The 12644-nt window shown below is 45.3% G+C and overlaps 1 protein-coding gene across 1 annotated transcript in view; it reads right to left on the bottom strand.

Moving 5' to 3' along the window:
• Window positions 1-3536: 3536 nt before the first annotated feature.
• The window catches only part of LOC308261115 (neuronal acetylcholine receptor subunit alpha-7), a gene marked incomplete at both ends in the record, with an annotated part of 111980 nt that continues 102872 nt past the window's right edge, over window positions 3537-12644 (bottom strand). The window contains 5 exons of the mRNA XM_080692828.1: window positions 3537-4058; window positions 7768-7877; window positions 8912-8998; window positions 9907-10101; window positions 11380-11547. Coding sequence (XP_080548954.1) covers window positions 3537-4058; window positions 7768-7877; window positions 8912-8998; window positions 9907-10101; window positions 11380-11547 — 1082 coding nt within the window. The remainder of the gene's footprint in view (window positions 4059-7767; window positions 7878-8911; window positions 8999-9906; window positions 10102-11379; window positions 11548-12644) is intronic.

The raw sequence follows: 12644 nt of genomic DNA, 5'->3' as shown, positions 1-12644 counted from the left end.
GGAATGAATCATTCCATTGAAAACGAGAGCCAACTGATAAATCATTTAGAAATAAACAAGGAATTCATAGGACTTCTCGAACAAATCCATAAAACGCTACCAAGTGACATAAGATTAGACGTGAACACGAGCCTAGATTTCAGTTAATCTATAAATTTCCAGGGCCCCATTTTTTAAAAAAGATGCATATACAGCGAGAGAGAAAAGATAAGAGAGGTGAGGGGAGTGTTGACTTTAAAGTATTGATGTTAATATGCTTAAAGCTTTTAGGAATTAAAGGCATTCAGAGAAAGAAAAAGAGAGAGGGAAGATAGATGATAGATGGATGATAGATAGATAGATATAGAGATCAGTAGAATAATAATGGATCTAAATGCTTTAAAAAGTTTACAAATAAGTGGCATTTTACACAAGCAATAAGATCATTACTTTATTACTGAAATAAATTATTTTACACGTTGTTGGCACTAGTGACCAAAGTATAGAGGGAAGACTTGGGGTCCATACCTTCATTCCTTACAATAAAATGAATTGAGTCCCAGGGGGTCAGAAGATACAAGAGTAAGCAAATAAAGCAATGGAGTTGTAGAAGATAATATGAGTACATTTATTTATCATTTCAAAATGGGGAAGGCCTTCCTTTTAAAAACCTGGAAATGAATCCCAGGATCTGCAAAAGGAAATATGGGTAAATTGATGACATAAAAATGTAAATTTTCTACATGCCAATAAAAAAGAAAATTAATAGATAGCAGCAAAAGATGAATGATAAACAAATGAAATTATTTAAAAACATGACAGAAAGGTTCTGTCATGCATAAGCAAATAAATTAAGGAAAATGCTAAAACGACTCAATTGAAAATTGCATAAAATATAAATTTACAAAAATTGAAATTTGCCAATGAGCACTTGAAAAGATGTTGAACCTCACTCATAGTAACACAAACTAAAATAACTTGAAAATATTCAGCATTACAAAGCTCAGAAACTGGCCCTTTTATTGAACTCTTGGTTATGATCCCCGCTGATCAGTTTCTGGAGGACAACCTGGCAGTATCTCTCCAAACTTCAAATGCACATAGCTTTACCTGGGCAATTCCATTTCTAAGTGTGAATTTATACCAAGTTATAGTCACAAAAGAATGCCAAGGTATATGTATAAGGGTGTTAACTACAGAACTGTGTATAAAAATAAAAACTGGAAATATCTCTATGTTCACCAATAAAGAAGAAATAAATTACAGTCCACCCAGGAAATGAATGTTAAGCAGCTATTTAGAGGAATGAGGTAGATATTTATATGTTATTATGGAAAGATCTGTAAGACAAAACACTAGGTGCAGACAGTCTTGCACAGCGTGAGTGGCAGAGTGTTTTTCTCCCTCGTCCCCCTCCTCCCACCTCCATTACGTTCCTTTTTTACTAAAAATCCCCTAAAACTCATCAGAGGGAGGGAGTCTGCGAGCCTGTTGTTTTAACCATTCGCACTTTTCTAACTATGTGAACCGCTATTCCTTATGTCTATTTTTATAAACAACCAAATTATTATCTGAGTGGTCAAAACAGAATCTACTTTTTCTTGGTTTTGTATACTTTCTCATATAAAATTCAAAACCAAAAAGACAGGAGGATTGCAGCTTTGAGGTTCGTCTTGGAAACTTAACAAGACCCTTAGCAATTTAGTGAGACTCTCTTCCAAAATATGAAATAAAAATGTCTGGAGTTGTAATTTGGAGATACGATGCTCCTGGGTTCAATCGCCTGTGCACACACAAATAATAAAATAAAATGATAATAATAATAAAATTAATAATAATAATAATAATAATAATAATAATAATAATAAACAGAAAAGAAGGCTCTTTGGCGCTCAGAGCCTTGTACAGTTTCAAGCTCTGAGCAATTACTGGATGCCACAACAGTACTGAAGAGGTTTTTCATGGTGAATTACCCTCTGATCTCATTAAAAATAAGAATGAGAAAAGGCAATGAGTGTTGTCAGCTAGGTAGTCTCAGCGGAGCACTGTCACCTCTTCACCACTTATGTTTAAAAATTAAAGTTGTTTCTGTCTTCAAACCACACTTTCAGCAACTCCCCCCACTGACCTGGAGCCAGCCTTGTGGGCTGAAGCTGCGGTGAACAAGCCAGAAACGGGCTAGAGGACCTGAGAGCCTGACAGGTCCTCACTGCCCAAACCCACCAGGCAGCTAGCAAAGCCAGGGTCTGTGCCACCCCTCAGTTCCTGCCACACAGGGGTCCAGAGAGGTCCCTCCCCTGCTCCCGGCCCCGGGCCCTGGAAACAAAGCCATGTTCCCTTTATGGTGTCCCTTTGTGTGGATGCACAAATTTCTAAGACTGGAAAACTCAAACATATGTGGGGTGTCCAATGCATTCTTATTAAAAATAATAAACACAGAGCCGGCGTCGTGGCATACGCTTGTAATCCCCGTGTTTGGGATTAAGAGACCCTGTTTCCAAATTTTAAAAAAAGTATAAAATAGGTCTGGGAGTGTATCCTGGAGGTAGAAGGGTTTCCAGGAACCCCAGTACCACCAAAAAAATAAAAATAAAAAATAAACACATACATGGATTGAGATAGCTTTATTTACTCCTTTGAGCTGGTGTGTCTCATCGAAACCTATTTGTTTTTTGATTTGGCAGAATCAGACAGACCTGCTTAACTCCTTAATGCCCGGGGCTGCACGCAGAGCTTGGGAGAGAACTGTCGGGACCAGAGGACGCTCAGTCCCCACCACGCACACTAGGCTGTGTCTGGGGCTGGTGAGCAACTGGCACACGCTTGTGTCCCTCCGATTCCTTTGACAGGGCAGGTTTCAGAAATTAGGGTGGTATAAACAGGGTTTACAAGAGCCTCCCCCTCTTTCTCTTTATCATAAAAAAGCATAAAGCTCTTCTATCGCTAGAGGAAAATGAAAGGTTGAACTGCAGAAAAAGAAAGAGCATAAATTTTAGTTGAAGTCATTTTTTTTTTCCTTTGAGGGCAATTACCAGGCTGGACGTGGCCAGTGTGATTTATGACTCTTAGATTCCATCTAGGTTTGTACACAGGTAAAAAGTTGGTGTGGGGACGACGTGCAAGCATGCAAATCCGACTGCACGGGCCTCCCTCGCAGGCTGGAGCTAGATCTCTCTCCGCAGGGCTTTCCAGCAGGTGGGCGAATGGGCAGAAGGCGGCAGCGTGGCCCTGCTGATCGTACGCTACCTAAAACAGGATCAAACAGAGATGTGCATGTATGTCTACAAAAGTATTTTCTTTATACCACTATGATGTATGAATACATTGCACCAATAAAAAATAAATTAAAAAAAAAAAAAACAGGATCAAACAGAAAAGTGCTGGGGTGCTGTTCCTGAAAGTAACAAGGAAACTGTGACGGTCAGGAGGGACAGCTCTAAGGACGCATCAGAGTCGTCGCTTGTCATGCTGCTGGGGAGGGGTGGCTAGCACCCGACCCTCGCCCACCAGCCCCGTGGCCTATCTTTGCGTTTTCTACATGGGTAGAGGAGACCACGTCAGGCAAAGTCTTTGGACACGGCTTCCACGAAATTTGGCGCGGACATGAGGATGCCGATGGTGCAGATGATGGTGAAGACGGAGAAGGCCATGAGGCACAGGCGGTCCACCACGCACGCCGCGAACTTCCACTCGCTGCACACCGCCTCGCTCTCGTCCTGGCAGCGGAAGCGGTTGGCGATGTAGCGGACCTCCTCCAGGATCTTGGCCAGGTCCGGGTCGCCCTCCGGCGGCTGCCCGGCGTGCAGCAGGCGCTCGTCGTGCGTGGGGGAGCAGGCCATGCGGCCGCACACCACCCCGGAGTCGGGGGTCGGGGCGCAGTGCACGCCTTCCAGGCCGCGGAAGCCGATGTACAGGAGGTTCCCGTTGCTGGTGGGCGGCCCCGCGCCCGCCGCGCTCAGCTCCACGCTGGCCAGGCTGCAGCGGCGCTGCTTGTGTTGACAAGCCGGCCGGACCTTGTCCTCCCCCGGCCTCTTCATGCGCAGGAACCACGCACACCAGTTCAGAAGGATGACTCTGGTCTGGGGAGACAAGGGGATGATGTCAAGAGCGGCTCAGATCTGGACAACAACTTTGGTAATGGGACCCCATAGTGCCAGCCCATCTTGATTGTTCATGGGAGTAACGGTCTCCATCACCTCCCCAATGATCAGGAGAAGGACTTCAAAGCCTCAGAACAGCTGAGTCAAGCATGAAGTGAGGATCAAAGCCCTACAGGCTTATCACCTGGGTCGGAGGGGAATCCCTGGGTCCGACACACTTACTGGGCAAAGAATGGCTTGGTATGAAAACTCTGGGCTGGATAAACAGGCAAAGTCACTCGCCCTCTCAGATCCTTGGGTATCTGTAACCAGGCAACCGCTGGACCACTGCCGCCTGCACAGAGACCATTATCCAGCAGCTCAGGCCCCATACTGGATCTCCACGTCCCCCAAGATGATTTCTGCCTATGTCAAAATGTCTATAGGGTTCTCTGCAAAACTCCTGTGGTTTAGCCCAACCCTTTCTGGGAAAACATCAGAAAACCTGGACTAGATCCTGAGGGAGGCTATAGAGAGTCACTGCGTCTGAACCCCAAGGCAGGTGCGCACGGGACAGCCAGCCAGACAGGTTCACACGCTTCCCCACCACGTCAGAGGCCGGGCATCCTCTGAGAGACGTTTCCAGTCCATGGGACCCACACTGCCAAGTCTATCTTGAATTCCGTGGCCGGAATAATTAGCTTTCAAGGCCAACACATCTCCAAAGATGAAGTTATCCTCCTGGCACTCATCAAGCCGTGCTCATGACCTCTTCTGTTAGGTTATGGTTTAGTTTCTGGCTGTGCAAATGTCAAATAATGCCACTGCACCCGGCAGTACCTTCTTCATAGCAACAGATCATAGTTAAGAGTCCCTCAGAGGCCATTTATGTTTCAAATATACACGAAAGGAAAGAAAAACACAGCGTGCTATGTAAAATGAGAGACATGTATACACTTTATATTTCATGGGTAGCCAATTGGCTTTAACAAGCTCTTATGCTGAGAGGTTAATAATTAGCATATGCTCTTCATTAAGATTTTTTTTCTGGGGAACTAAAGTGCTACCAGTTCATTAAAAATGGTTTTGGGCCCGTGTCTGAATTCCCTTATAGCCACATCAGTCAAAATGCTTAAGAGAAATGAGAGTTTATTTTTGTTATTTGCATAAATAAACACTAGAAGAGAAGGAATTTGCTGAAATGGTTGTCAATCCTGGTGGTGGAAAGAGTGTGAGGGGTAGGAATGGGAATTGGATTTCCTTGTGTAGAATGTCAATTTCATTTTGGCTTTTGAAACAGGTAAATGTATTACGTGCGTCACATAGATAGATGGGTAGACAGAAAGGCAAGCCAATAAACAAGGCACTGGCTCCTGCACCTGGTCCAGAGTCTCGCCTAAGAGTGTCAGGGTTATAAGAAAGTCAGATGGAAATGAAGGTATGTGAGTGCAAATGTATCCCAGCTTTTTAAAGGGGGCCGGGGACGTCTCAAAGCTGGCCCAACAGATGGTGGTAAGACGGCCTACGTGCAGGGCATCGCCATTAGGCCCAGCTCACATCACTGTCACCACAGTGAGCTCCAGGTGAGTTGATATTAAGTGTAGGAGGAGAACATGCCATGAAAAGAGAATTGAGGGGAATGATTTTTTTTAAAGTGACCTTTGCTAAGTTAACTTGTGGATAACTGTACTTGATTAAACAATGCGCATTTTTAGAAGGCCCAGGAAGGCCCCCGTACCTGGAGAACAACTGTGTGCACCTCACACCTTACACTATGCTCAGCCTGCTGCTGATTTCTTACTCCATTTGGGCCTGGATGCCACCTCATGGGTCTCCACAGACAGGCTCCTTTCGGGACAGAAGGACTTTTCCATCCACCAAGTACGCATTCAGGACAGGAAGCTTGGGAAGGCTGTGGGGCTCATGTGTGCGTCACGGGAGGTGACCACTTACATTGTATGAGTGTTCTGGCGTTTGGCAGCTCTCCTTGGCCTGGGGTTTTGTCCTGGTGATGTGGGGGGAGCCCGGATATGACTCAGGCCTAATCAGTGTCTCCTGCCTGTCAGTTAAGGGTGGGTGCAGAGCTTCAAATGACAGCCCATGAAGGAGTGGATGTGCAGGTAGGTGAACGCCATCAGACATGGCGAGAGCCTGGGTTTCAACACTGCAGGAAGGGAACATGGCCTGCGCTGACTTCACGGGAGGAAGCAACTCAATCTTGGACTTCCCCACCCATTCCTTTCCATCCCTTTTCCTTCTTATACTGGTGACTATTTACATTTATGCTACAGGATTTGGGTTAGACTATATCCCGCTATGTATTAGATGTAGGTACACTTGGCCCTCTGTATCTATGAGTTCCACATCCATGAATTTGAAAAGTCAAATTCATGGCCAAAAGAAATTGTGTCTGTACTGATTTTTTTTTTTGCATTATTACCAAAACAATTAAGGATGGCAACTATTGGCATAGTGCTTACATTGTATTGGTGTTATGGAGTTTGGTTATAGAACTTTTCCTGGGAAAGCTTATGTATTGGCAATGCAAAAATGTTCAAAGGTGAAATAACTGATTCATGAGGGTTTTAATTTCATCAGTGGGTAAATCAATGGAAGGATTAATCATTTGAATGGATGTATTGGGTGCTAACAGAGGCAGATGGAGCATGGCTGTAGGAGATGTGGTCTTGGGAACCATCAGTGTTGATGGGCTCCCTCCTTACTCTCTCTCTCTGCTTCCTGCCACCATGACCTGAGCTCTTCAGTGACATGATCTGGCCTAACATGAACTGAAAACTCTGAAACCTCCAGAACTGTGAGGCCCAGATAAATCCTTCTTCCACTAACTTGCGCTGTCAGGTACTTGGGTCATCACAGTGAGAATGCTGACTGAGAAAGGAGGAACTCTAAGACATCAAAGGCTATTGAAGGAGGCCACGTATAGGTATCCACACACTATGTAAACCATTTATAGAAGAGGCTTGAGCATCTGCATATTTTGACATCTGTAGAAAGTCTTGTAACCAACCTCTCGAGAACATTACAGGATGGCTGCATTTTTGCCCAACTCATTCTGTTTCTTTATCTTTTCATTCCCATTCTTTTGGAAACTCCCACCATGTTGCTAACTGTCTCTTTCATCTGTTGCTTCTGATACAGTCCTCCACAAGGTGCATGCAAAAGCATAGAAAAAACCCAAAACACCGTGCTAGCAAAAATGCACGGAACAACCGAAGTGTGAGCCCTGCCCTGGAAGGTCAGGTTCAAAGGCTGATGCAGGATGGCTACCCAGAGGTGTGCTCACTGCGGCTCCACCCTCCACAGAGAAATACAGAGAAGTCCAATGAAAAATACTCCTAGGAACAGTAATCCCACTTGACAGTAATGCCAATTTCAGGTGCAATTTTTATTTTTTTATTTTTTTGTGGTGCTGGGGATTGAACCCAGGGGCATTCTACCTCCGAGCTACATCCCCAGTTCTCACTTTATTCTTTATTTTGGGACAAGTTCTCACCAAGTTGTGGAGGACCTCACTAAGTAGCTAGGGCTGGCTGCGAACCCGCGATCCTCCTGTCTCAGGCTCCCAGGTACTGGGATTACAAGTGTACACCACCATGCCTGGCTTGGGTGCGATTTTTAAAACAGAGAAATTATAGGAGAACCCGCCTTGATGTGGGCTCTACCTCCACAGGAGGCAGGAGGAACGTACCCACTTGGGCATCTTGCCCCCGTCGGGGTCATGGTGGTGGTACTGCAGCACAATCACGGTCACCACCACGGAGAGGCCCACGATGATCATGGTGCTGGCGAAATACTGGGCTGGGGAGAGACCAGAGAGATGCAGGGTGAGACCTCTGCCCCAGGGCCAACGAGCATTACAGGATGGGCACTTCTGAACCTCGTTCCATGGCCAGGCCCATGGTCATGCTGGGCAATAGTACTGGACTGCTTCCTGTGGGCTGGACCAGGCTACCCATATTCCTGGTGGGAAAGGCTGGCCCAGAACCTGAAGATTTGGCTTTCTACCATCAAATCAGACGCAAGAGCATCCAGTGGCATTCTGCGTCCATGCTAACAGTTGGCTTGGAGTTCTTACATCCCTGGCTAGCCTGGTTGCAGGAGTGGCTATCATGCCCTATCCACTAGTCCAAACATCCTACTATTGAATGATCCCAGTATTCCCATGTAGGAAGGTACTGTCAGAGAGGCTATCTTCTCTCCTTCATCCCTCCCCTGGCAGGAGTCATGCCTCATGCATGCCCTGGGCAAAACGTATTTGTTCCATTTGCATTTCCCCAAACTCTTCTTACATATGGAGACACTGAGGTATCCCAGGGGAAAATGGCTTAAAGCGGTTGCTTTCCCCATTCTAACCCAAGGTTTGTGGGAAAACAGGGACTCGGCTAAAATAACAAATTTGTAATCATATACATCTTTTTGAACCTAAAAAAAAGCACGAATGAGACATTTACGGGAGGAAAGGACATATACGCAATACTTTTTGTTTGTTTGTTTGTTTCTTAAGAAGGGGTCTTGCTATGTTGTCCTGGCTGGTCTTGAACTGCTGGACCAAAGTGATCCTCTTACCTCAGCCTCCTGAGAGCTGGGACCACAAGTGCATGCCAATGCCCCAGCCATTCCAAGACCAACCATAAAGATGGACACCCTCTTCCCGCTATTTGGGATCAAGTGAGCAGAGGCCATGGGCCACTCTGAACAGTTACAGCAAGCCATGTGCTCACAGCAGAAGATGGAGGGACAGTACAACCCTTACAGGCCACAGAGGACATTGCTGCCCCAGCATCGACTGGGAAACTCGAGGCCCTCTCTGACTCCGCAGCTTCTTCTCTTACCTATCAGTGGCACCGAATCGGATGTTGCAGGCATGATCTCAGCCACCAGCAGCATGAAGACGGTTAGAGAGAGTAAGACTGTTATCCCTAAAACGAAAACATAAATATGTTCCTTATGCAAAACAAAAAATAAGGTCTAAGTTCCAGGCTCTCTGAACCTGGGTTTCAAAGAACTAGGGAGGTGCTGGGGGAAGGCCAGGGGATGCATGGTTTCTACACTTATGGCCATGTGCATTTTTCTGGGGACAGTCTCTGTCACCTGCCAGAGTCCCAAAGGCGTCTCTGGAGGAGACAAGTTTAAAAGTCAGGACTCTGTAAGGATTTTCACAGTACAATTACCTCTTAGGCTCTTTATTACAATATTATTGAGAGATAATTTAACATAGCAGGAAAAAAGGAAAAACTCATGTGGCGAAAAGATGGGGCTGCAGGTCTTGACTTTGCTACTTAGTAGCTATGTGACCTGGGGGGAAGCCATGTTCTCAGAAGATAATAAGTTTGTGACTGATATTTTGAGATACTGAGATATTTAGAAACTCGGCTTACCATTCAAAGACTTTACTTTTCTTATTTTCATAAGAAATTATGCTGTGTACAACATACTAATGCAAGCTGAAATTGAGCTAAACTCTTCCGTATTCGCAGTGAAGGCCAACTAGTTGCCACCATGGTACAGGGTGAGGTGTTGGTCAAGGAGAAATCTCGGGCCCTTCAGAGCAGAATCAAGGTGGTCCCTCCTTGGGTAAACCCATCCTCTCCACAGGATGGAAGGACTGAAGGATCGTGCTATATTCTCAGGAGGGAACATCGACCAGCTCAGAGCCTGGATCAGGAAGCTCTGAGGTGGTAGAGCTGTTCTAAGTGGTCTACGTGTGATAAGCCAAGCAAGCCCTAGAGACCCCAATGTCTCCGCACTGTCCACAGTGAGCCCCACAGAGCTGCCCCCAGGAAGGGCCTCCAGCCTCGGACTCTTGCCAAAGACCCAGGCAACTTACCAAGGGAGATTTTCTCCCCAGAGTCTGCAGGAAGCAAGAACACCAGCAGGGCCAGGGCTGAGATGAGGACACAGGGGATGAGCAGGTTGAGGCCGTAGTAGAGCGTCCTGCGGCGCATGGTCACCGTGTAGGTGACGTCCGGGTAGGGCTCCTTGCAGCACTCATAGAACTTCTCACTCCTCTTGCCCGGGATTCCTGCGTGCGCAGGAGCAGAGAAGGCATTATTAGCATGCACGTTACTGTGTTTGTTTCAATGTATAGGCCGCACAGAATCACAGTCCTGGAGTTTACTAAGCATAAAATATTGAGTCATTAATGCTTGAAGAAACCCATGCTGGTGTATCATAAGATTGTTTAAAGCTATCTCAGTGAGATTTGAGCAAACTGCTAGACATTCTCCTGAGGGATTGGAAGGCCAGGATTATAAATAACACATTGTCATTTTTAGATCCTTATATGTATAATTATAATCATGGACCACATAATGATGTTTCTGTCAAAGATGGACCAATGTAATGGTGGGCTCATAACATTACATTATCTAGTGACTCTGGAGCTGTGCTAGCTTGTGCGTGTATACTCTATGGTACTTACATAACTGAAATCACCCAACAAAGTGCTTTCAGAATGTATACTGTGTGTTAAGTGGCTCACATCTATACTGTCTTTCCTTTTAAAATAATGAAATATAGCTTCCCACTGATAAAAGTCAAAATGGCTGCAGAGCAGCAACAAAATAGAACAAAAATCTTTCTCTAAGCCTTAAGAGATTTGCTGACAGGGGGTAGATTGGCAGGCAGGCGTCATGTCATGAACGACATCCTCTACAAGGAGTAATTTTTCAGAGTCTAACAATCCCTTGCAAGGTCTGAGAAATACTAGACTGGTCAGACATTCCAGGGGGCTTACACACTTAGAAACCTGATTCTCATCTGCTTTCAACACACGACTTGCCTTAATCTTGTTACTCATCCTCTCAAAACGCTAACCCTCCGTACCCACTTCTGGTTATAAACCACAAGCCCGTGGCCCGTCAGCAAAGGGCTGGATCCATGTCCAGCAGAACCTACATTTCCCAAATTGCAGACCTATTGCGTTTCCCAATAAAATCACTGTGAATTTATTCAAACTTCACTTGTGATGTTCTCGGTTCACACTTTTGACTGAAATCTGCTGTCCAATCATATTTGGAGGATGGCGAAAATCTCAAAAATGCAGTGATAACTGCCCTAGTACTGACTTGTTTCAACGCGTCCTCACCATAGTGCAAGTTTTCCCGGGACAGTGTTGTGCTCATTAATTTTTCTATTCTTCCTCCTCAAACTATCAGTAAATGATGGTGAATGCTGCAGGGTTTAAGAAATGTTGGCGCTGACCAGGGCAGTAGAAAAATCCCCAACTTTTTAAACTTGCACAGGGAGAAAGCAGCTTTCTTCTAGGATGCAAGTCTGACATCCTCTTTGCCGGGCTTACCCACAAGGTCCCATTCTCCATTGGGGATGTAGCCGCTGATATCTGCCTCCTGCATCTGCAGGTCCAAGGACCACCCTCCGTACGACCAGGACCCAAACTTCAGTTTGCACTGCTGCACGTCAAAGGGGAACCAGCGCACGTCGATGTAGCAGGAGCTCTTGAAGATGCCTGTGAGGGTGATGGAGAAGTTGAGCAGAAACTGAAGCGGGAGGTGACGGCGAAGGGCTCAAAACACAAGGCATGCCCTCAGCCCCTCCCACCCCTGCGGCCTGCTGCGGAGCCTGCGCAGAACAAAAGGCAGTGATGGTTTTAGTTTTGAAGATGTTTGAAAATTTTCTAGAAGAAGATGCTTAGCTGAAGCTCTCCTGGCTTTGAAAACCCACACACAAAAACAAATCCTACGGAAGAAGATTTCTCAGGGTATCTGTGAAATTAAAAGATTAGCTCTATAGACTTGCATTTACCACTGAGCATTAGACTAAATAATCAAAGAAAAGTAAAAAAATGTAAAAAAAAAGTTGGAAAAATGATAATGGGGTTAGAAAGAGAATCTGAAAAGTGTGTGTGTGTGTGTGTGTGTGTGTGTGTGTGTGTGTGTGTAAGAGGGGAATTTTTCTTTACGTAACAAGTTGGAAAAACACATGATTATTTAGAAATATATGTGGAGGCTGATTTTAGCTAGTTGAAATTCCAGATCAAGAACAGAATAAGAATTGATACTTTAAGCTGAAGAGAGAGCACTTGGATACAAGGAAGACTCAAAGCTCGGGTGGGTTGCAAGTAGATTTCCCAGAAGCCCTAGAGAAGAGATAAGCTCACTCTGAGTTTTTCTACCCAGATCCTTCCCTGCTCAGAGAAGACCACACAAGGGGAATGAATAGCTTAAGTGCCCAAGGGCTAGTGGAGAAGGGTGGGTACTCCATACATATTTCCTACTGAATTAAAGAAAATACAGAGGAAGGGACTCAAAGGGCCTTAAATACAGTTCCTATCTCATGGCCACATTGGAAAAAGATAAACTATTTGTCCCCTCCAGAACCTTTAAATGTCCTCTAAAGATGACTTGCAGCATACTTCAAATGCTCACAAGCACCTGAAATTCCTGACACTCCCCTCCTTCTAGTGGTCTGGATTCCCTAAATCCACATTATTTGCAAGTCAGAAAATTCTACAATTGTACAACTACATTTCTATGAAAAGACTGAAGAGAGAGACAAAAAGTGGAGCCATGGGTAGCCGGGGCTGACTAGGGGGGGTCAGCTGCA

The sequence above is a fragment of the Muscardinus avellanarius genome, assembly GCF_963383645.1.
Source record: "Muscardinus avellanarius genome assembly, chromosome: 3".
NCBI lineage: Eukaryota > Metazoa > Chordata > Mammalia > Rodentia > Gliridae > Muscardinus > Muscardinus avellanarius.
This window is presented reverse-complemented; position numbering and strand designations above follow the sequence as displayed.